The sequence below is a fragment of the Drosophila ananassae genome, chromosome 2L (assembly GCF_017639315.1).
Source record: "Drosophila ananassae strain 14024-0371.13 chromosome 2L, ASM1763931v2, whole genome shotgun sequence".
Lineage (NCBI taxonomy): Eukaryota > Metazoa > Arthropoda > Insecta > Diptera > Drosophilidae > Drosophila > Drosophila ananassae.
The window spans coordinates 9,425,732-9,449,133 of NC_057927.1; the positions used below are offsets into that span (position 1 = coordinate 9,425,732).

The following is a 23,402-nucleotide window of genomic DNA, read 5'->3' on the forward strand; positions in this document are numbered from 1 at the left end:
TACATTTAAGTTAAAGTTTTTCTTTATTTTTCTCTTTTTTGCTGAAACATCGAAATTGACTTTTAAGCCATTTTAAATGATTTCTTGGATGTGTTTTCTGTTTTCTGTTTTTGTATTTTTATGTTTCGTTTTTCTTATTTTTTTTTGTCGTTCTCCGCGGTAAGCGATGATGAAATGTTTATGAGATGAATGCTTGTATGGGATTCGGATTCAAAAACGTTTGGCTGTTGGCCATCCAGCAGCTCTTGTCATGTCGCCCGCTTTACCACCAGGCGGCGGCAGCATTGGCGGCACCTCCGGCGGTGGCGTCCGAAGACAAGGGAGCCTCATTGGGTACACCTCCGACTGTGGGACCCGAACCCAATCCGTTCAGACGCGAGCACTGCTCGGCATCGCTCGCGATCTGCAGGGCGTTCATATTTTGGACGAACGTCTCTAGAGCTGCGGCGCTTTCGTCCGGCGGATTATACGGCGAGGTGCGCTGGCTGTGGGGACTGCGGCGCAGGAATTCGTTCAGATCGCTGGCCACACTGGCGGCCTTGGAGCCACCTCCGGCTCCGCCGCCAATCGAGGGATCGAAGTCGTAGCCAAAGGGATCTGAAGGGCGCTGCAGAATGCTGTTCTGCACAAAGAGGTGGGTATCTGCGGGAGAAGTTCAAATGGAAAATTAGATCAATGGAGGATCAATAATTTATGCTTTTTCATACCACTGTCACAAAAAGTTGGACCTGGTGGCGGCTGCTGTGGCTCAAAGGCGCTTGGGGCTCGCACTCGTCCACCGAACACACTGGTTATCTCCACATGATGCGGCGATGGCGACGCGTTGTTCCGCGTGAAGTTCGACTCCGATATATTGTGTATCGAGACCTGAAAGTTTATGGGTGAGATTGCATGAGTATCGATAATGAACAAGTCCTTTCGAGTCTTTAATTTATGAATTTTTGAACAAAAAACCATAGTTTTCCAATACTTTATCAAAAAAATAGTCTTTGAAAAGGATTTCTGTAAATTTTCTAACAAGTTATTACAATTTCGGACTCTAACTTAAGCCGCTAAGTGAAATTTAAATGAAAAAATGACTTAAAATAATAATGAAATTAACACCCAATGTCCACACATTTATTTTTAAATATCCCTCACAGAAATCCTATCTGTACATCCAATTTTTTGGTCGCTAAAGTAAAAATACAATGGATTTTTCAGGATGAGAAAAACGAAACAAATGGACACGGTACGTCATTGTACTCTGGACAGTTGTAGTATGCCTGATTGTTGAAATAGTTTAAATAGGCTTGCTCTTGATAGCCACGCACCTCGTTGTTGAGATGCTGTCCCGGTATCAAGTTCTTTAGGAAGGCGGCGTCGTCGTAGCGTATAACGCCGGTGTTGGGTATGCCCTCCAGGTAGGAATTGAAACCAGTGATCTGTGGTGGCGGAGAATCGTCGCCGCAGCTGTGATGCATGTGACAGTCGCTGGAACCACCGCCGCTAGAGCCAGGTGCCTGAGCGCTCGAAAACATATCGAAGCCATTGTAATAGTTCGACTGCTGATACTTGTCCTGCAGGGGAACTCCCACTCCCACTCCAACGCCTCCGACTCCTCCATTTCCAGCTGCCGGATTATAATCGACCGGCTGCCACTTGCTGTCTTTGGTCTTCTGCTTCAGCTCACTGCCAATGGCCGAGAGACACTTCTGCGATTGCTTAGGTCGGGCAATCACCGCCGCCTCACCGACCAATCTGCCAGGATTTTCGGCATTCGGTGGAACATTGCTACAGCTAATACTGATATTGTTGTGCGTCCCGTTGTCGCTACTATTTCCGCTGGCCGAACCGCTGGAAAAGTACGAGAAGGAGCTGGCGGGGCTGCTGTTAGTTTGGCTACCACCTATTCCCTGTTGTTGCTTCTGCTGCGTGGCTCTGGCTGCCTCGGCAACCGCCTCCTGCGGCGTGTAGTAGCTGACGTTGCTGCCAAACTGCCGGTAGCCGCCCATCGACAGACCGTTGGTCACGGCCTGGTGCAGTGCCGGATTACGGATGGTGAACATACCGTTCTCGTTCTTAATGATTGCCGCCGGTTGGTCCATAGGCATGGGCGGTGCGATAGGTAGACCACCGCCACCACCACCACCACCACTACCGAAGTTCCGCGCTGAAAAATTCAGGTTTAGAGTTAGAACCGCACTGGTAGGAATCTTGAATGCATCTGTAGTTCTTAAAACTAAATTTACCTGGAGGCATTGGGTTAGGATTTGGTGGCAACATTCCACCAGCAGAAACTGGCCCGTTGCCCTGATGGAACATGGGATTACGCAGGGTTATGATATTGCCACCAGCACTGGTTTCGATTGTGGCTCCGCCAGCAATCGGCGATGCAGTTGCTTTTTGGCCATCCCCTGCTCCTCCAGGTCGAGTTGTTCCAACGCTTCCTCCACCTCCTGCTGATCGCTGCTTGGTCGCCGCTCCAGAAGATCCATTAGCTCCAGCTGGATTAGATCCACTGCCACTTCCAGACTTTCCGCGGTTACGGCGTCGACGTCTGGAGGACTTACCACTGGCACTGGCCGCTGAAGCAGCTGCCGCCACGTTGGGAGGAGCACTTGGCGAGCCCTGATTGCGGTTGGAGCGCGGATTGGCCTCCACCATGATCACCCCATTTGGATCCATGCCAGCCATCCCAGCAGCTCCGTAATAGTTGCTCAGAAGCTGCTGTGACGGCTGTTGGAAGTGGTGCTGCTGCTGCTGGGCCTGCTGTTGCTCGGCCAGCGGCTTCGAGAGCAGTCGGATGGACTCGCTCTTCTGACGCAGCTGTTCGCTCTTGGCCGGATCCACCTTGGTGAGCGTAATGCCAGGTGGCAGAGACAGATGCTCCACCTGCACGCCCCGGTTCAGTTGATCCATGATGCTGCAGTTTGGCGACTGACCCGTCTGCTTGGAATTGGCGCCAGAGCCGGGACCGCCAGATGGCTGGCTGATGCGCAGGTGTTGCATCTGCTGGGACAGGGTGCTGGCATAGCTTCCAGTCTGCTGCTGCGGCGGTGGTATGGCAACTTCGTTGGGATTGAAATAACCCATGTTGTGTGGAATGCCAGAAAGATCCTCTGATGAAGGACAAAGTAAGGAATCAAACCCAGTAATAGAAACAACCACTCCCTATAATAGCTTACCCTGCTTTTGCCGGTGTCCACGTTTTCCACGCTGTGATCGCTTGGAGTTCGAAGTACTCGCTTCCAATCGCTCGGGTTGAGTACTGGCGTGCTGCTGCTGTTGGCCACTGGATGGTGGCTTCACCCGAGCATTGTTTCCACGACCACCACGCGACGACTGTTGCTGCGGCTGCTGCTGCTGCTGCGGTTGTTGTTGTGGCTGATTATGGGCATTGCGATTCGATTCGATGGGGCCAGATGCCGGCTTCTGTTTCCTAACGGCTTCCGATGGGCGCTGGGGTTGGGTCTTGCTTGGTGGGAGCACCTTTTCCGGCTGACTTTGCTGCTGCTGGGAATGAGACTTGCCCCTTGCTTGGGCCTGAACTTTTGGGGTTTCCTTTGACGGCAGTTTGTGCGGCGCTTCCGGCTGTTTGTTGGCCTTTTTCGAAGGAGCAACTGGAGCTGGGGCTGGTGGTTGGTTCTTCTTACCGATCACTGGAGGTGGGGCCACTGGCTTTGCCGGCGGAGCTGCTGGCAGTTTAGTTGTCTGCTGCTTAACTGGCGGCGCATGGATCTCGTCCTCCTCACTGCCCGTTTCCCATTCACCCTCCGAAGAATCCTGCATATGCAGCGACTTGAAAGGATTGTTATCCAGCTGTCCAGCATCCAGACGCGACTTAACACGTTTTTGACGCTTCGGTGGCTCTGGTTCTGGAATGGGAACCTCCTTTTTGGGTGGCTCTTTAGCTGGAATTTTAGCAGCCGGGGGCTTTTTGGGCGCCGTCTTTGGCTTCACACTGCTCACGGAGCTCTCGCGAGTGCTCTGCGGCGTCTGAGACTTGGAGGAGGTGTTGCTCGCCGTGGTGCTGGAGTGGGTCACCAATGCAGTAGCCTGCTTCTTGGGCTGCTTTTTGGTTAGCTTTGCCTTCGCCTCCTGTTCAGCCAGCGCCGCCGCTGTGGCCGCTGCTGCAGCTGCCGCCGCTGCTTCTGCCGCCGCCGCCGCAGCCACTGCTGCCGCTCGCTTAGCCTCTTTCTTCTTGGCCTTGGCACTCTTCTCCGGAACAATGGGAGCTGGAATGGGAGCTACAACCACCGGAGCAGGAGCCACTGGCACCGAAGCCGTCTCTAACGAGGCGACCATGTGGCCGTTCACAAAAGTGTATAGCAGTTTGTCCTCGTGCGGAGCACTGCCTTTGGCCACCACAGTCACCTGCTGCTCAGCACCAGGATGGGGAAGCTGCACACGTCTAATGGTCACGATGCGTTTGGAGGGATCGGCAGTGATGGAGTTGGCCGCCATGGCGGCGATCACATCGCGTGAGAGCTGCTGCTGTGGAGCAAAGCAAACAGGCGGAACAGGAGCAGAGCTTCCTGGGTAAAAGGAGGAGCTACTATAGTCCGGGTATCCAGGCGGTTCTACAGGAGCTGCCTGATTGGTAGCTTCGACTGCAGCTGTGGATGATCCTCCGTTTAAGATTTCCTCCAGCTGAGCCATTTTAGCCAGCTGCTGCTCCTTTGTGGGCAGGTAGGAGAACCTAAATTCGCTATTTGTTTGCTTCACGGTGGCAATAAGTTCGAGGATAACTGTCTCCACCTTTGCCTTGGCGCGCTGGAGGTTTTTAATGTTCGCCTCCAACTCCCCGATGCGCTTCTTCTCTTTTTTCCGGCCGCCAGCAGCCGTGAGAGCCTTCATCTCGTACTTATCAATGAACTCCTTAAAATATATGTCCAAGAACTGTCCCCGCAAATCCTCCAGTTCTTTGATGCGCTTCTCCTCCTCGCGGCGCATCTTTTGCTTAGCTTTCTTGGCCGCCTTTTTCGGATTGGAGGTTTGCGGCTGCTGGGATTTGCCCTCGATGAAGTTAAGGGTTTCGTTGATCCAGCGCTGCTGGTCCTGCTCGCGAGTGTAGCTGCCAAGGAACTCGGCAAAGTCCTGCATCATTTCCTCTTTGCTGTAGTCAGCTGGAAAACCAGTTCCATTGCCTTTGACAGCGGCGACGGCTGCGGCTGCTGCAGCGGCATTCGCCGCCGCCGTGGCATCCGTGTGCATCTGAATGCTCTTGCACAAGCTGTCCAGGCAGAGCAGACTGTTGTCCTGCTCCTGATCCGCCTGCTCATCGGTCTCGTTGGAAGCCCCTGCACTAGAAGTCTTTCTGGAGTTGACCGAGGAATGCAGCTGCTTGGAGGCAAACACCTTCAAGCTAGGCGGCTGATTGGAGCTCTGACCCTCCTCCTTGGGCGGGCGCTTTGGTGGGTTGGCAGCTGGCTCCACCGTCGACTTTTCTTCCGTCGATTTGGTCTTGCGGTCATTTACAATCTGTGACAGCTTCTTGCGAAGGCGGTCACGCGTCTCATTGAAACGAGCATGATTGCACTCCTTCTTCACCCGCTTCTTGGAGTGGTTCTCCTTGCAAGGTTCCCCAATGTCCGCATAATCAGCACAACCTAAAGGATAAATTGGGAGATTAAGGAGATTACAATGAGAGAATCCACCTACATTTGCGCATCTTCTCCTTGCTCTTCTTGGTGCCGCCTGCGTCGCCACTCCTGCCACCCGATTGTGCCATGTTGGAATCACCTGCCTTCGATTTAGCGGACGATGAGCCCGTGGTGCTATCCGGTTTAGTGCGTTTTCTGGAACGAAACACAAGTTTGAAAGTTTATTAAAGTGTGGATGTTGCATTCCTTGGTCCGGAAGGAGGCTTACATTATTTGAGAGTCGTGCAACATCATTAGCTGATCCACACCAAACTGCATCTTCTCTATGTTCGCATCGCCCAGTGTAAAGCTGCAAACGAAAAAGGAACAAGAGTTAATAAAATGCGTGTGCTGCAAGTCAACCTAATCTCTTCCGGTCAGAGCTCCCAAATGGAATGGTTGTCAGCGACCAAATGTCACAAGGCTGGCACAAGTGCAGAGGCCTGCTACAATACCAAATTATTCGAGGGATTGACGTCGAAAGGAATTACCACGTCCTGGAGTGTGGCCACAACTTCCAAAATGTTAGCTTGATACTTTTGCATGCAACCCAAAAGAGGGTAATAGCTTTTATTATAAAAATTTTTAAAAAATTAATCCCTTTGTGGGGGAAAGGAACCAAAATGTAAAACAATCAACAATCGATTACGACTCCGATAAGTCATAATTTAATCGTGCATATTAGGGCTTAGGTTAAAGGTTGCAACACCAAAGCTTTATTCCGTTTAGCAGCACTTTCAACTTGTGGCATTTCCTCGCATTCTATGTTTTTTGGGAATAGTTAAGACTACAAAACTGCAACCTAAACATCAAGTTTGATCTGAATCTATTAATTAAAATGAATAGAATCTGAAAGAAAGCACAGCTTTTTGGCGCCCTTTGCCAAGCCACGCCATATTTTGAGGTGGCAACCCTGCGATAGGATTTTCTTTTTTTTGTTTAGAAAGTGTAGAGCGGCCCTAGCAGGTCCAATGACAAGCAGACAAAATTATTGAAATATTTTGTGGTTAGTTCAGACTTACTCATCCGTGATTTTGAATGGCGAATATCTGGAATTGTTTAAATTGACTTTTAATTACTGTATTACTTGGTTCGGATGTCTACTCACCCAATAACCTGCGCCAAAAACTGCTCGAAACGACCGTCCTCCTTGTCGCCCATCACACTGTTCATGCGCAGGCGCAGGTCGCCTTTGAGCAACTCTAAAGCGGAAAAGTCAGTGCTGCTGGCGTTGAACTTGACGAAGAAGTTGGCGTATATGGACAGGACGAATGTCCAGTAGGTCCTGTAAACGTAGTGTTGCTGACGCAGCTCCTGCAGCTCCGAAGGGCTCGGCGCCAACTTGCGGTTGAAAAACATCAGCGAGGGCAAGGTGGAGCGAAGCTCCTCGCGCGTAAACGACAACGGCTGGAAACACCGCAACAGATACTTGGTCAACGGCGGAGAGAGCTGGTTGGCCAAGATCTTTCGGGCCAGTTGGCATGCAGAAACCCGACAGTTCTCACCGCAAAAGAACTGAGCCTCGATTGTATCGTGGCGATAGCGCTTTCTGGTGGTCAAATGTTGAAACACAGCCCAGGCGATGTGGTATGTGGTGCGCATGGTGTCCGTGGGAGCAGCGTCAGCTTGTCTACGGAACACCGTGGTTACACTACCCGAGGGCGCCTCATCCTCCGGCAAATCGCTGGACCGACGCTGCTGCTGTGCAGAAGAGCTGGTGGCAGCCGTGGCCGCATTGTGCTTCGCCTCGTCACTGGTGCATGTGCTTAGGATCTTGGACTTCATCAGCTTGGCATCTTTCTCGACAATGCCGAGCGTTGTGCACTTGGCGCAATGGCCCGCTTGTCGCGGTCGCAAAGGTGTGCCAGCAATGGAGCAAGTTATGCATTTGCAGTTCCTGAAAGGTAAGTTTCAAGCTATTGAGTATGAAATATTATTTTTATTTGATTTAAACTCTTACTCGTTGTGGTGTTCGAGGAGAGAATTGCATCTCTTGCAGAGATCCTCATGTACTAGCTTGTTGGGCGGATCATAGAAACCATCGGGCCACTTTAGTTTGGTAAACGCCATTATATTCTTCCAGGCCAGCTGCCGGTCGACAATGCGTTGAAAGTCTATGAACTCATCATCGCTGATGTCCGGCAGCGAGAAGGAGGTGGCATCAAGGACGACCTTATCGAATATGTTGTACACATCCAGTAGGCCCGCCCGACGATCGTGCTCCGTCGGCGACAGATTGAACTTGTTCAGCTCAATCCAAATGTCCGTCCAGCGCCGCTCGATAGAGTGCATGTGCTCATCGAAAAGCATATAACGCTTTATCAGCGCAGTGGTCTGGGCCGACGGTGTTGCCTCCTTCAGCGACAGGATGCAGGCCAACATGGTGTCGCCCAGGGGTGCAAAGACGTGCTGTTGGAACAGACGCTGGCAGAGGAGCACCCAGGAGAGCTTAAACTTACGCAGAAAATCATTCTCGAAGGCGAATAGGCTCAGAGAGATCTTCTGCGAGATGCAGTTAAGATCAGAGTATCCGTCCAGGATGTCTACATGGAATAATAAAGAATAAATGCGTATAAATTTGCATGATTTTTGATACTTATATAATCTTTTTCAAATCAGATTAAGCTAATAAAATGCATGTCTTTCTCTTACAGGTTAGCATCCTCTCTGCGGATATCTTCTCATTCTCCTGAATGTTCTGAGCAATTTCGATCATGCCCTCGGAGAATGCCTTCACAATGCATTCGACGTTATAGGCGAGTATTTGTAGCAGCAACATCGGATTGTTGGCCATCAAACTGGTGAGCAGTAAACGAAATTGAATAGTTAGTAAACAATAATCGGACTCTGTCTCGGGACTGGGGCTGGGCTACAGGAGGCTCCACTTACATGGCGCTGAATAGCACTAATATCATATTATCAGAGATCGCTGTGTCATCAATAAAATCAAGATATTCGGCGTTTTTATCGTAGAGGTAGCCGCTGGTGATCCAATAGATTTCCTTGTTGCACTCAAGCAGCTTCTCAAACTTGTTGTAGGCAGCATCGTTTCTGGAATTGAATTTTTTTTGGGGAGAGTATTTTTAATTAGAATTTTATTTGGAAATATGGAACTGAAATACCACTTACTTCAACATGGGACTGTAGGCCTTGATCAGTACGTCTAACAGCATAACCACCATGTGCGCAGCCTTAAATTGGTCCATCATGATTGCCATGATGGTTTCGCGATATTCGAGACATTCCTTGCAGGAACAAAATGTGAAGAACTCCTCCTTCCGGTGTTTCACAAATATGAAGGCAAGATTCTGGAAATAGAGCTACAATGGATTAGGACTATCTATCATAGCTGATTGCATCGTTTAATGGGAGAACACACCGTAATTGCACGCAGCTGCCCGTCAGCATCGAGCGGATTCGTTGGATCCTCCGAGAACAGACGCATCTTTTCAATGGCCATCTAGGAAAAAGGAATTATTTGTTTAAGCTTTCAATCATGTCCTGTTTAGAATCCTTGCAATCCTTGACGACTTACCAAATACGAACGCGTTTTGTCATTGGGATCAGTGCTCTTCTGGTCGCAGGCATGCAACAGCTTATCACTGAGTTCCAGTTCGATGGCATTGTCATCCCGCAGACTCCACTGCATCAGCGAGACAACCTCCTTGTAGACCGTCTCCGATTTGGGCGGCGGGGCATACGGATCGAACGGTGGCAGCGCCAGGATGGTGTGCAGCGTATTAATGATGTTGCCCTCGGGGAAGTTTAGACGCTCCAGTAGCTGGCAGCCCGCCGGCTTCGCCTGGTCAGGCGGTGGCAATGCAGCCGCTTCGATGGCAGCAATAGAGAAGGAGGAGGTGGTGGCATAGGAGATGGTATCGGTGGTGATAGCGGAGCATGCGGTGGCATCGCTCACATGGCAGCAAGTCACCTCCAAATTAATTTCCACCTCCACCTCATCGCCATTTACAATGGGATCTTCGATGGGGGTGGATGGTTGGGTGGTTGACCCTCCCGGTTGCTCCTCCTCCGATTCTTTGGAGGCCATTGGAAGGCTTTTCACTCTAGCACTCGTATCACAGTCTCCCTATAGGATCACTTGTTAGTCCTTGCTGGAGCCACCGAAATTCGCGATTGCGCGACGCATTATTACACAGAATCACAGATGTAGATGCACTTTCACTCGCTTCCGTGTGCGCTCCTGTTGTATGTGTGTGAGTGTGTGTGTTTGTGTTCGCGTGTTCGTGTGCGTATGTGTGTAAATCGGATTGGAATGGAAAAGAGCGCAACGCAACAAAACGCGATTTTTCCCGCAACACTGCACGCGCCAAGCTTCGCTACTTGTTGTCTATCGTCCTGCCATCCGACCTCCGACTAAAATATGTATTGTATTGGCAAATCTCGGGTTTTAATTAGCTGCAGTTTCGCTATAGCATGCAGAAAAGACGCCAGGGATACAAAGTCTCGATTGCACTTGTTAGTTATGAGACTTGGTTAGAGAAGATACTTTTGTATATACGACAATTAGAGATGACATAAATTTGGGGATGAACCTTTTTTATTAGCCAGTTTCGCAACCATCGGGGTCCTTGGGGAACGTTTATAAAAGACAATTTTTATTAAAATTCAAGTACAAAATATATATAAGTTTTTATGTGAAATATTCCAGGGAGTCGACAGGAATATTCCAGCAGCAGAGTCTGTCATTTTTCTTTTAAGAAAAAAAACGCCTCTGGGTGCCACTGGCTTTGAATGCCCGGGCGAAAATAATGTGACCAGCATTCGAGGGTTCGGGTGGAGAAAAAAAAAGAAGAAGAAAAAGGTGTTGCAAAAGGGCGAAAAACTCATTTCACAGCGGGCGATTTTGAAAAATAATATGAAAGGCGGTGACCTAGACAGATTCAAGGACCGTCTTGAAAAATGAGGCCAAAAATTTTACCAGATTCAAATTTTTGAAAGGATTCTCCAATGTATGAACCCATGCTCACCCATTGGGAGAGTCACCATTTATTTTTGATTGTAACTTTTAACTAAAAACCCTGTAAAATAAATTGAGCTGTAATTTGTTTCAATTAAGCCGTTAATTTTTGAATTTCAATTTTGCATAAAAAAATACTTCAATTTATTGTTTAAATAAATCATGGATTGAACAAATATTAGCAAGAGTATTTATTGGCTAACAAAAGTGAAGAACCGGTTTTGTAAGGGGAGAGAGCCACCCAACGTTCTTATCAGTTTTAAAGCTGAACTTTCCAGCCACTGAGTACGTGGGAAATATGCGAATTGTAGTCGGTTCTCAGTTGGTATTGAAATCTCAAGCTGGCAAGGCGAACAAGCTAAGCTTTAGTCGGTTACCGAAGCAAGCACAGAAAAACAATGTTATCACCGGCCCTAATCCTCTGGCTAATCGCTGGACTACATGTGTTCAGCTCCGTAGAAGGCGATCCCCTCATAGAAGTGTTTCGATGGAAGCAGATGGACTACTACAACCGCGGAGATGGTCAGGGCTATGGCCATGGTCACAGGCCCGATAGGCCCAGCATCTCAGGTATAGCAAGTTAATAGCTCATAGCATTTAAATGCTTCATAAAATTTAAATAACTTAGAGATACTATCTTACTAGCTTATAGTTACATCTCATGATGTAACTATAGTTTTTCTATAAAATAATTAAGATACTATCCTTTTTCCGCCATTTGAAGAGAGTTAAAATATTTGAATTATTCATATTTGTGGTTCAATGGCTCTATATTTTATTTCAGATATTAAAAATGTGTAAATTAGTAAATTTTATAAATATTAATACATTTTTTGTGTTTCTCATCAGGTCCTATAGCTTTCCCTGGCAGATATTCGCGTGCCAAGCGTGAAAGTTTAACGTCCCGCGACACCCCACTCTCCATAAACAGTCGTGTGGGTAGCGATGACAGCAATGCCCCCTACATTCCGTACAACAATGTCCCCATGGGGGTCACCCACTTCCGGGGCCGGCTGTTCGTTACGATGCCCCGCAGACGTGTGGGAATCCCGTCTACCTTGAACTACATTGACCTGTCGCGGGACGGTCGGGATCAGAGTCCCAAGCTGCTGGCGTATCCCAATTTCGCCCTGAATCAGTTTAACAACAGTGCCGAGAACCTGGTCTCCGTCTACAGGACCAGCGTAGATGCCTGTCAACGGCTCTGGTTCATCGATACAGGAATGCTGGAGTACCCAAGTGAGTTCCGTGATATCTCTGATAAAAGTGACCCCCTCCACAAGCACACAACACATTCTCCACTTCAGATAATCGCCAGCAGATTCGGCGGCCCAGCATCTGGGTGGTGGACTTGGCCACTGATCGGGTGTTGAAACGCTTCCCGATTCCGGAGAACATTGCGGAGACAGGTCGCGGCCTGGCCAGTATCACCGTGGATGTACAAGCCAGGAACTGTGACGACGCTTACGCCTACATTCCGGATTTGGTCTACCGACGTCTTGGGGTTTATCACCTGGCCGACGATCGTATTTGGGCCTTTGAACACAACTACTTCAACTTTGATCCGCTGGCCGGGGATCTGAATATTGGAGGTCAGACTTTCCGCTGGGACGATGGAATCTTCTCAACAACCCTGGGACCACATCAACCGGATGGCAGTAGGAGCGTATTCTTCCATCCCATGGCTAGCACGTACGAGTTTGTGGTGTCCAACAAGGTGCTGCAGCAGGAGTCCAATGCAGCCCGCTCCGATCACGGCAACGATTTCCGCGTCTTGGGCTCCCGGGGCCCAGCTACCCAGTCCACGATGCACGAGTATGATCCAAAGACTGGGGTGATATTCTTCGCCGAGATCCAAAAGAACGGTGTGGGCTGCTGGAAAAGCAGCCAGCCCTTCACAGTAGAAAACCACGGAACAGTAGACTCGAATGCCAGGGACATGATCTACCCGAGTGACCTATCGGTAAGCTATTATTAAAACTAGTTTACAAAATAAATTTATATATAAATTTTTAACTTAGATCGACGATGAGGGCACCATTTGGGTCATGAGCAACTCCATGCCCATCTTTATATATTCAACGCTGGACACGAATGTGTACAATTTCAGGATCTGGAAGCAGAGCACCAGGTTGGCCAAGAGAGGAACAGTTTGTGAGTGATCTTTGAGTGGAATTGCTTTAATGAATGTTTCGCAAGATCGTTACATTGGGAATAATAATATGTGTATCGAAATTACTCACTGAAACTTATACATAAAATAAATCAAAAAGCATTTACAAATGTACCTTTAAAAATTGCCTAAATTTGAGTACTCGTTTTTATCACATCTTAAAAATTACGATAGATGCTTCCTTGTCTGTCTTTTCACACGAAAACAAATGAAAACATGAAATTAAACAACATCAATGAACTAAATCAGAGGCACTCCAATATTGCATAAGGATACTAAGTTGCATAGGCTGTGTGTTGTGTTGTGTGAGTGTGTGTTGTGTGTTTGTTGTATATGTAAACCTAAAATACTTGAATTTTTTGAGTTGTACATTTTTTTTAAACCGTTTTCGCATCCAAACAAATTCGAGGTGTAAATTTGGTAACATTTTAAAGTGTCAGCTATACATGTGTTGTATATATATCTATATATATGTTCGATTTGTATATATATGTATATGAGTTTATATAAAAATTTGCAAAAATATATATATATATATGTATTTATAGGTTGCTTCTTGTATATGATCCTCGTCTAAACACCTAAGTCCTTTAAGTATTCTCCATCATAGCATGAGTGATATAGTGAAATGATTCTACCATTACTAGTTGACTATATAGCGGTTCGGTATGCAAAATATGGAATGATTACTGGCCCGGAGCTATTGCAGCATATTACAGTTGCGAGTTATATGTGTTAATTCGATCGATCGATCGATCACTGCACCAAATAATCCTTGTAGCCGCGCAGCGACTTCAGCTGCTTTTTCAGCTTGGTGATCAGATCAGATGGCTGCACTAGAATGGATATATCTCGGCCAACGGAATTAAGGCGATCGCGTATCTCCAGATCTTTGAAAAACAGATTCAATGGACGCCCATTGATTTCGGTGAGCATCCAAAAGGTGAGCGAGTTCCCATCGCATGACTGTGTCTGCAAGATTTCGTTTTTCATTATTTGGAAATACTATTTTGGTCAGTGATCTGTACCTTGGGAGGAAGCCCGTGGCGCGCGGCCAAGCTGTTGGGCACCACGTCCACAATGGTTGCCGTATTCCCATCGCGAATCAGTCCCAGGCATTGCCCTTCGCGGTCACGTCTTATAGCATAGGCACGGCCAAAGGGAATGCGACGTAGCAGAACCTCGACCTGTTTATAGAAAAAGTTATATTTTCCAAAAACATATATCCATTCAATGTGAATCTTACAAATAACGTATTCGTATTTCTGATTATCTTATTGGCCTCCGCAGCACTGCTTATGTTCACGCCTGCAATGGTCAGTAGCTGATCGCCAATGTGGAGGGCATTGTAGAGCACAGGATGCTCCTTCTGCTTCCAGCCTCCAATCCTGTAAAATGAAACATAATTAATGCTTTGATTTTGCCTTAAACCCAATCCGATAGAGGTTAGACTACATACAACCGCTCCAAAACTTACCAAACGCCTCCGAAGGCATCCAACCAGGCGATAGAACCCACGCAATCCTTGCGCCGTAAGTTCAATCGCACTCCCCCAGGATGCATAATCTCCCGACGCAGTTGCATGACTTGCTGCTCCCTCAGGGTTAAACGCTTGTTGGGTGACTGCTGAGCGGGATTGGTCGATGATGGGGTGCTGCTGCTAGGAGGAGCTCCCTGTGGCGGTGGCTGCATCCTAAAGGCGTTGCTCCGCGACGGGGTGAACTCGTTATTGTTGGCGTTTCTTTGATTTCCCGATTCACGGGGAGCTCGCTGAAGGGGTGCTTGTGCATCTGAGGTGGATGAGCTGCGCCGGCGCTGCTCCTGGCTCTCACTGGTTGTGACCCTTTGAACGGCCGTCACTTGGGACGAGTTAGACGAGCTGGCCGGCTGCTGTTCAATGTTGTTGTTTGTTGCGCTGCTGGATTTCTGGGATGTCTTGGTTTTTAAAGGCGAGTTGAGTAGTTTCAGATAGTGGAAATCCCTGCGACTAGGTCGGGAGCTGATCACCAGCTCCGTTAGACCCCGCGTCAACTGGGGTGTCCTTCGAGGAGCATTCTGGGGCACTGGCTGGACTTGTGTTTGCGGCGAAGCCAGTCTGCGACGTGCCAGAACTGGACTTCCATTGGAAACGGGCTGGGTACTTCTCGTAGGGCTAGCACTGCTGCTTATGGGAATGCTGGACGACAAGAACACCTTTTCGTAGTGGACATTGCCACTGATTATGGCGTCACTGCTCTGCTCACTGTTGATGCTTATGTTCGTTATGCCCGAGGTATTCGCACTAAGTATGATTTTCTTGCTCAGCTTTGGGGTCTGCGGCTTGATGGGATTGGAAGCTGAATTTGAGGATGAGGGCGATGGATAACATGTTCCATACACGGCCACAGTAGTGGCTTCGCCCTCATTTAAGACCTTAACCTTGGTAGTGCCCGAAGAGTTGGCCGGCGTGCTCGAACTCGAGCCATTGGAAGCACTTTGCTTAATCGGCGTGGTGTAGGAATTACTACTGCCCACTTGAATGGTACTGGTACTGCTGCTGGACTGGACATTGGACGGAATGATTTGTACATTGCTTTTATACTCCTGATGGGCCTGGGGTAAATGCTGTTTGCCATTCACTTTGGACTTTACTTCCGGGAAGCGAAACACCTCAGCTGTGGCGGTATTCTTAGGCGGCAGTTCTGGCGGCTGATCCTGATCCTGGCTGACGGTGCTGGTGTTGGACACCTGGATGATTGTAACATTGTCTTGAGGCTCCTCACTTTTGGCTGGAGCGGTACTGGCGGCCTGAGATGTTGATTGAGCTGGAAGGGGCTTGCGTGGCGGCCTCTTAGACTTGTCTGCTGCACCTGCGGACATCGACCTGGATGTTTGCGGTCTGGAATATAGATTTCGTGGCACATTAGTATTCTAGAAAAATGCATTATCTTGAACCCACTGCCTCTCAAGTTCTGTCTCTGTTCATTGTCATTCATTCAGAACCGATCGTGACCTTAGTAGCCGTGTGCTTAAATGCAAATCAACTCAACATATCTCAAAAACCCGTCAGTCATGTCCAACAGTGAACTAATCGAAGGCGCGTTGGACGAGTTGTTCGTTAAGGAAGTGGCCAGTGTGGTGAAACTGGTCGGCACGCTGCCGGAAAAGTACAAAATCATGCCCACCTGCACCCTCTGGCTTAACATTTTCCAACTGGCGACGCACAAAGAGCGCTTTGCCCGGAACTACATGCTGGTCCTCCTGCACAAGCAGCTGAATAGCCGAAGAACCTTGGGCTATCCCTTTACGGATTCCAGCTGCGCCCAAAAGGACCTGTGCACTCTGCAGGAGAAGATGCGACAGTTAGATATCAGAGGGGAGCTCACGGATGGCGACGAGGAAGTTAAAACGTTTGAGGACAAGTCCATTTGCTTTAGCTCTGGCGAGAACTTGGAGTTTGAGAACAGAAAGTTAATGGACATCAATGTGGATTTGGCCAACGACCTACAGAGCCTCAAGAAACAGTATGCAGATTTGGAAGAGTTGCGCGAGGAGAACGGAAAGGCTTTTCAAATACAAAATGAGCAGTTGAAACTCCTTGAAAAGGAAACGCGCTCCATGAAACGAATCTTCAGTATCTCTGCAATCACCGCCCTCAAACAGATGTGCTGCTCCCACCTAACCACAAAGGAATCCTTCTTCGGCACCCTGTTGAAATCCGTCTGCGAGAAAGAATCTGATATTGCGAAGGTGAATCAGATGGAAAGTCAATTCAGAAGCTTGCTTATCGGCCATTCGAACTATTATCAGAAGAAACAACAGGATATGTTAATAGAGAAGACTAGCGATAAATATGACAAGTTGCGCGATAAGGTTAGCAAGAGGTACAAGAAAGTTATCTCCATGAAACTAGATGCCCAGGAGCACGAGCTAACCTTAAGCGCCATGCGCTATCTGACCATCTTGCGCAAATTATTCCTAAGTACTTTCCCCGGAAAAGCAACAACCAAAAAGGAAGTGTCCAAATTTCTGCAACGAAGTCACGACGAACTAGCTGAGATGCTGTAGCGATCGTAGATTGTCTTACCTGGGTATCAGACGTTCACATTGCAACATGTGCTCCAGATTGAGAATTTGATCTGCAATTAAGTTATATTTTGTTAAGCCGTTTTATACAAACTAAATAAAAATAGAGTTTCAAACTTCATCTGTGATCTCACCAGCAGAAACACGCTGAGCTGTGGCCGCCACAACATCGAGGCGGACTCCGTTCTCAGTGAGCACACAGGCTTTTCGCAGAAGCGGCGAAAGAAATTCGTCATCGGACAGATTCAAATCAGCATCGTTTGTGAGTTGAGGGTCTGAAGCTGCTGCTCCTTCTATTGTTGCATCTAGTTCTGCACCGGAAGGTTCCAATTCTTCGCTGATCTGTTCGCTGTAGGTACTAATGGGATCGGAGAGCATGTTAAGCAAGTGTTGGGTGAGAGTATTGGACATGGCAGCAGGAGCTGGAGGAGGAGCCGACGTTGGAGCTGTGGAAGCCAGAGCTGGAGTTGAAGCTGTATGTACTGGAAGTGGATTAGCCACGGGAGTAGGACTGGATGGCTGTTCCGGAAGGGGCTGTTGCACTGGATGTTGACTGGGCGCCACCACACGCTCAACTCCCGGGACCAGAGCTGCTGGGACGGGTGGTGGTGGCGGTAGCGGTGATGTGGGATCCCTTGTGGGTAGCAACGGGGCGCGTACTTCAGGTAGCTTCGTGTAGAGATTTTCACGCGGCGAAAGAATCTTCATTTCTCTCAGTTTCGATCGCAATGTTTCCACCCATTCTTGCATAATCTCCCTGAAACGAGAGCGAAAGTAAACGGCGAGCTTGTAACCGAGACTTGTGCAACCATAATTGGCGTTGCGTGCGAAACTATTAGCTCACCATGAAACGGCGTGGAAGCGGAGCACCTCGTTGCTGAGCGTTACCACAAACTCGAACTCGTGAGAATTGGGAATGAGGGCGTGCGAAATGTGTAGAGTTTCCCGCAAGGACACGGCCCACTCGGGCAAGTGTCCTGCCGCCTGCCTCGGCTCCGCGTAACCCTCAAGTAAAGCTTCAGTATCATCGTGAACACAGAACACCACCCAGCTGCACTCAGATTTCTGCAAGTCCAAGAAATAGGATTAACATGCCAGTTAATATTTACATTTTTTTTGTTGTTTATTTTTTGAGCACGCACCTTGGGCCCCACAGTCAATCGTTTGCCATCCGCCGTCAGCCGTTTGAGCCATGTGTTCTTGTGAATTTCCCGGAACTGTGCACCTGATCCACCACCCACTCCACCGCTCCCTCCTGCAGGAGCAGCAGCAGCGGGGGCTGTCCCCAGTGCAGGTGTATTCCCATTGGATGTTGCAGGTGCAGCTGCCGCCGCAGCCATATCCCCTTTCCCCTCAGTGTGGATTAATGCCTCCGGATAGTCTTTTTTGCATGCCTTGGCCACTCGGTTTGACGATTTCACATTTCTTACGCTCTTGGCGAAATATGTTTCATACGGCAACGCAACAAAAATCAACGAAACGATAAGCTACGACGCCATGTTTGGTATCGGTAATTGGATATGCTATCGATTGCAGCGATGATTCCCATACGATATATTGCAGATATTATAAATTATATCTAAATTTAAAAACAAATTTTTATCTTTAAACATATTGCCTTTAAATGATTTTTGTTTCGTTGTTTTTAAAATAATATCTTGACCACTATAACATTTAATTTTTAAAATTAATAAAAATTAAGATTAATAGAATTTATTTTATTAAAATTTCAGAAAATTGCCATTTTATTCTCTTTTAAAATCAAGAAATATTTAAAACTTATATATTTTATATTTGTTTATGTTAAAAAATGGTAACTTATAAAAGTTTGGGTGTAAAATATAAACTAAAATGGCACATTCTTCACTCCCATTTAAAAGTTTAATATTTTATCCATAAAAAAATGAAAAAATACACGGTAAGTTTATGCTATAATACTTCTTTTTATTGAGATTTTTAAAATCATTTTTTGATATTTTTTTGTTTTTTTTTTTTTATCTTTATATCACACATAACGTAAGTAATTTATTAGATCTTTTAATGCTGTCTTAAGTCACTAAATCTAAGCTGGTTGAAAAAATATTAATTTATCTTTATCTACATGCCGAAAATGATTTAAATGTTTTAAACAAAATGGTTTTATTTTTTGTGCATTTGCTTATGGCAAACGTTTTAACGAAATTGTCTGCTTAAATTATAAAGGTTTTGTATTACAATTTTTCTTTGCCATTAACACTATGTTTTAATAATTATGCAGGTTTCTCGTATAGTGAGGCGTTAGAAGTTAGTATCCCAACTTTTTTAGTAGACTAAAGTATTTCTGTTTCAATTACAAGTATTGCGAGAGTCAGAAGGGAAGTTAACAAGCGCTTTTTGTGACGTAGGTGTAGGACGTACAACGAGTTAACAATGGTATAAAATAAAAAAAAAAACTAGTAAACACGTAAACATTATTCCACAAAGCGACTAACTTAAAACAAGTTTAGGGACAGTGGGCAGGACGCTAAGTTAAATACAATTTAAACTACAATTAAAGTCTTTGAATAGAATTTCAATTTAACATGACGGCTACAAATTCTGTTCGTTTCTTGGATTAACTTTAGTTACATTTTTTTTCTAACACAATCGAGTCTTCTTGTTGCTTACAGTTGCTTTAGCTGGAAATTAGCGTAGTTAAGTTTTAGTACATATAAGTTGGTTTTTGTTGGCTCCTAGGACGATAGAAATCGCAACTTACAATTTGTCGCGTGTAAAAAGTCATTTGTTTTCGTTTTGTACGATAATACCAAAGTTTCACTAGCTTTCAGCAAGCGCCTGCGTCTGCGATTTTCGGTAACATTTTTTTTTTTTGGGGAAATTTGGGGGCTCCGGCTCCGCTTTTCTCGGCAAACAATTCGTTTTTAACTCTAATTACAATGTACATTTATGTACGTGGCATAGTTGTTAATTGTTTTTTTTCATTGTTATTTGTCTGTTCTCAGTTTATAGTTTGTTTGTTTTTAGGAGTTTTTCCTGTTTTAAACTTTTTATATTTTTCAAATGATATTGTACTTTTTTATAATGAATTTTAAAAATATGATTCGTTTGCATTTCGGTCGCCAGCATATTGGAGTCAGAACCAACTGAGTTTTTGATTATATTTTTTTGGTATCTAATAGGTAGATATTCCTTGGATGGTTCCTCCGAATGCTCTAGCTGCTCAACTTGGTCAGAATATCGATCTCAATCTCATTAGCGAAATCGTTGGGTGAACCTTTTGCAAAGGATCTTTTATGATTTCTTAAGATTTGCGCAAATGAGGTCCACTTGTCATGGGGCGGGGGGTTTGCAAATTTGACGGGACGGGCAAGCATTAGCCTTAGCCGGCTTTATGATGCAGGAAAATCCATTATGTGACTACGGGGAACAAACTCATCGGCCATGGGGTTCAGAATAGACTTTTCCACGTTACACTGGCTCTTTGGCAGTGCGGAAAGCGCCGTGTTCTGCTCTTCCGTCCTGCAAGGACACAGTTAAAATAATAATTAATATTCCGGTATAATAGAATATTCATTTCACTCACTTGGCCTTTTCCCACTCGTTAATCTGCTCTTCCAGCTCGTCTTCGATCATGGCTTCGAAGCACTCTTGCATCATTTCTTCCTCCTCAAGGCGTTGCAGTTCCTTTAGGAAATCAGTTCAGAAATTAAACAAAATTGCTATTAAAAAAAGTTTGTTATTCTTACGTTCTTGTCAAACTCTTCCTCGTTCTCCATCCACATGTATTCGGAGAAATCTGGCTCATCGTCGATGTCTGACAGCGACTCGTCATCGTCCACCACGTAAATAATTTGATCCGTCCAGTCCACAGATGGCACTTTTAACAACATGATTATTGCTTCTGGAATAATTGAATGAGACTATCTAAAAATCAGTTATATGAATGTACAAATTATAAAGAATAATAACAAGATTTAGTGGAAACGCCTAGCCAGGTGAGACTGTATGTAAATTATTGCTTATTTATTCTACCGGCAAAAAGCCGACCAGTTGCGTCGTTCTAAAAAAAACCGGTTCTCTCGACAATTGCACGTTATAAACAAAACAGAAAACTCACGCATACAGGTAAGTTAATCACACACATACCTATTTGTTTATATAAATAAACTAACTAAACATTTTCTCTTTTCTTTTTGCGCAACGTTTTTTTTTTGTCGGTTTATGCCAGCGGTGTCTATTTTTTGCGTTGTGGCCGCGGCACACAAAAATTTGAAAACAAAATGACTCAGCTCAAAGTGCATGGGCAAAAAGAGACCCACATAAGTGGCCATACTTGTCACATATACTTAAATATATAAACGTTTATTTTCTGATTGGAGGAATATTGAATTCTTGCTCGTATCAAAGCATTAAACATTTTATAGCATTATACGTCTGGTGTTATCAAAGCTAAAAAAACAAACAAGCAAACGTGTGAAATACAACAATTTATGCAGAAACGCAATAAGCCAGATGTGATCATGGGCGGAGCTACTAGCTTCACCGAAATTGTGTTGGCGTATATGGTGCGTATGCGTGATATTTAAACAAATAATTTTCAGAGGAAATATTTCAAAACAAAGTAACTCATTTCTGTAGATTTGTTTACAGTCTTATCAGTCTAAATATGAGATGTTTTAAAGTAATCTCTACCTTATCTTATAAATAAATACTAATCAAGTAGTGGAATATTTTTCTGTTTTGTTTACAAATTTATAAATACGAATCAGCTGCTTTTTATCAGCTAAACAAAAAGAACTAAAATACTTGGCAACTCTGCCGATGCGCTGGTGTACGTGCCAACACAGACAAAAGGCTAAAATACCAGCCAAAACAGAATTCAGTTGCCATATTTTAAATGAAATTGCGAAAATTAAAATTTATTTACTCGGTAGACTTCACGAATTTCATGCATGCATTAAGCGAATATGCAAAGAGTACAAAGGAGGTAAACAATCGCACTAATGTATGTGCATACATATTAAAATATATATATTTTTTGTATATATATGTAGTACATTTACACACGCACGTAGGCCAGTGTTGGTGCGACTGATTGAATGAACCTCCCTCAACCCAAAAAACAAAAAACCAACAATAAAAACAATAACATTGATAATAATAAAACACGTCTCGCTCAAGGTAACAAGTGTTTAAACGTTTAAACATTCGACAAGGGAATTAATATTCCTCAGGTTAGTGTACTTAGAATCTAGCCTAGCTCCGCGGGCAAACAAAATATGTTAGAGGTCATATGAATAGTGGTGCTTGAACTTTTGGAAGTAATTATACGAAAACGAAACAAAAAACGAGCTTTTTGTAAGAAGATAACGCCATTTCTGAAAATAAACTCTAAATTTGATAAATAAATCTAGTTAGCATTTTGGTTAATAATTTTTGGCGTCAAAATACAATTTAAGATATGGGATCCTCTTAACGGTACTTAACAGTTGTTTTGGGGATTTTAAAATCTATTCTAAAGCTTAAGGTTAAGGATGACTAGTGCTCTGGCCGCTGCTGTTGTACGATACTTGGCGCTTATTGATTTGTCAAGAAGCTGGTTTAAGTGAACCAGCCAAGTGCTGTGGCGGAAGCTAAAAGGCGAATGCAATCAGGAAGCTTCGTTCGACTTCTGACTTCCGCCTTTCCTTCCCGCCACCCTCTTTGCCCTCATCTTCTATCTCGGGACTAGTGCGATCGCTTCTTCGCCGATCTCCCGATTAGTTACAATGGCATGTAGTCGAATATGTTATTATTCCTTTTATTTAATTGCACTTCTGGTACTCTCTACTCACATTCAAATCCGTCGAGAAGCTTGTCCGAATTAGCCCGTGAATATGTATTTATATTTTTGGAACCACTGCCTCTAACGATTTGTCGTTGCTGTTGCTTCTGTTGTTTTAGGTGCTCTTTTTTTTTTATTTCACTGAGAATTTTGCGTCGCAAAGGGAATGATTATTAACACATGCAATTTAGTGCTGCATTCAGATTAGCATCGAATCCACACGGAGAATTTTGATATATGGTTAGCGAAAAATATTCGAGTAAGTGCTGTGTGCGGATACACGTCCGTGAACGTCAAGCAAACGAATTGAATTGAATTTTAATTTTTATGATTAAAAAAGCAAGTGGAGGTGCCAAAAACAGAGTTGTCAAAACATACGATATATTTTCCCATCTACATGTAATACATATTATGTATATACATAAATATACATATTTTTCTTTATATTTATGTATATATACGATATATATACATATAGCGCAATATTAATTTAAGTTTAGATTGAATTTTGAAATAGAATTGAATGTCAAGAAGGATTGATTTAAAAAGCAGGGTTGCACTGTAGCTTTTTTATGCTAGATCTAGCTATTTATGGAAAATCTGGCAACGTCGCGTTCCAAACGATAGCTATACACGAGTTGCCCTGTGTTTCTGATCTAAAAAAAAGATAGGAATCAGACAGCTATCGATAGGTTTGGATCTCCCGCTAACCATTCATTTTTAAAAAGTATCCATCCTATCCATTTAGTGTTGAATATT

The 23,402-nt window shown here is 45.2% G+C and overlaps 5 protein-coding genes and 1 long non-coding RNA gene across 9 annotated transcripts; 3 read left to right on the forward strand and 3 right to left on the reverse strand.

The window, feature by feature from the left end:
- Positions 1-4: 4 nt before the first annotated feature.
- On the reverse strand, positions 5-10,145 carry LOC6499718. Of its 3 annotated transcripts, none has more exons than XM_001954034.4 (15): positions 9,160-10,145; positions 9,004-9,084; positions 8,754-8,932; positions 8,514-8,675; positions 8,277-8,422; positions 7,585-8,167; positions 6,733-7,521; positions 6,647-6,673; positions 5,854-5,934; positions 5,644-5,780; positions 3,168-5,591; positions 2,232-3,101; positions 1,314-2,152; positions 708-867; positions 5-642 (listed from the first exon to the last, which is right to left on the reverse strand). In XM_001954034.4, the coding sequence occupies exons 1-15, from the start codon at positions 9,670-9,672 to the stop codon at positions 263-265; spliced, it is 7,371 nt and encodes a 2,456-aa protein (XP_001954070.1). In that variant the 5' UTR covers positions 9,673-10,145; the 3' UTR covers positions 5-262. The 3 variants fall into 3 exon arrangements, with proteins under 3 accessions (XP_001954070.1, XP_014766195.1, XP_032310336.1); XM_014910709.3 differs by having other exon boundaries at positions 8,754-8,944; XM_032454445.2 differs by lacking the exons at positions 6,647-6,673; positions 6,733-7,521; positions 7,585-8,167; ... (3 more) ...; positions 9,004-9,084; positions 9,160-10,145 and adding an exon at positions 6,116-6,218.
- Positions 10,146-10,911: 766 nt separating this feature from the next.
- LOC6500868 (L-dopachrome tautomerase yellow-f2) lies at positions 10,912-12,889 on the forward strand. The gene is made up of 4 exons (XM_001954035.3): positions 10,912-11,172; positions 11,452-11,841; positions 11,910-12,565; positions 12,624-12,889. Exons 1-4 carry the CDS (start codon positions 11,001-11,003, stop codon positions 12,762-12,764), a joined length of 1,359 nt encoding a protein of 452 aa, XP_001954071.1. The 5' UTR covers positions 10,912-11,000; the 3' UTR covers positions 12,765-12,889.
- On the reverse strand, positions 12,762-18,376 carry LOC6499717 (mucin-17). The gene is made up of 8 exons (XM_001954036.4): positions 17,983-18,376; positions 17,685-17,905; positions 16,975-17,597; positions 16,842-16,893; positions 14,253-15,653; positions 14,022-14,163; positions 13,804-13,962; positions 12,762-13,747 (listed from the first exon to the last, which is right to left on the reverse strand). Exons 1-8 carry the CDS (start codon positions 18,178-18,180, stop codon positions 13,532-13,534), a joined length of 3,012 nt encoding a protein of 1,003 aa, XP_001954072.1. The 5' UTR covers positions 18,181-18,376; the 3' UTR covers positions 12,762-13,531.
- On the forward strand, positions 15,793-16,961 carry LOC6500869. Its single transcript, XM_001954037.4, has one exon. The coding sequence runs from the start codon at positions 15,827-15,829 to the stop codon at positions 16,820-16,822; it is 996 nt and encodes a 331-aa protein (XP_001954073.3). The 5' UTR covers positions 15,793-15,826; the 3' UTR covers positions 16,823-16,961.
- Positions 18,377-18,763: 387 nt separating the features above from the next.
- Positions 18,764-23,126, reverse strand: LOC6499716 (polyadenylate-binding protein-interacting protein 2). Of its 2 annotated transcripts, none has more exons than XM_001954038.4 (4): positions 22,654-23,126; positions 20,566-20,720; positions 20,403-20,503; positions 18,764-20,338 (listed from the first exon to the last, which is right to left on the reverse strand). In XM_001954038.4, exons 2-4 carry the CDS (start codon positions 20,707-20,709, stop codon positions 20,209-20,211), a joined length of 375 nt encoding a protein of 124 aa, XP_001954074.1. In that variant the 5' UTR covers positions 20,710-20,720; positions 22,654-23,126; the 3' UTR covers positions 18,764-20,208. The 2 variants fall into 2 exon arrangements, with proteins under 2 accessions (XP_001954074.1, XP_032308421.1); XM_032452530.2 differs by having other exon boundaries at positions 20,566-20,739; positions 22,654-23,012.
- Positions 21,605-22,224, forward strand: LOC116655166. Its single transcript, XR_004310313.2, has 2 exons — positions 21,605-21,806; positions 21,874-22,224. It is a non-coding gene; the product is annotated as an uncharacterized LOC116655166 (long non-coding RNA).
- Positions 23,127-23,402: the final 276 nt, after the last annotated feature.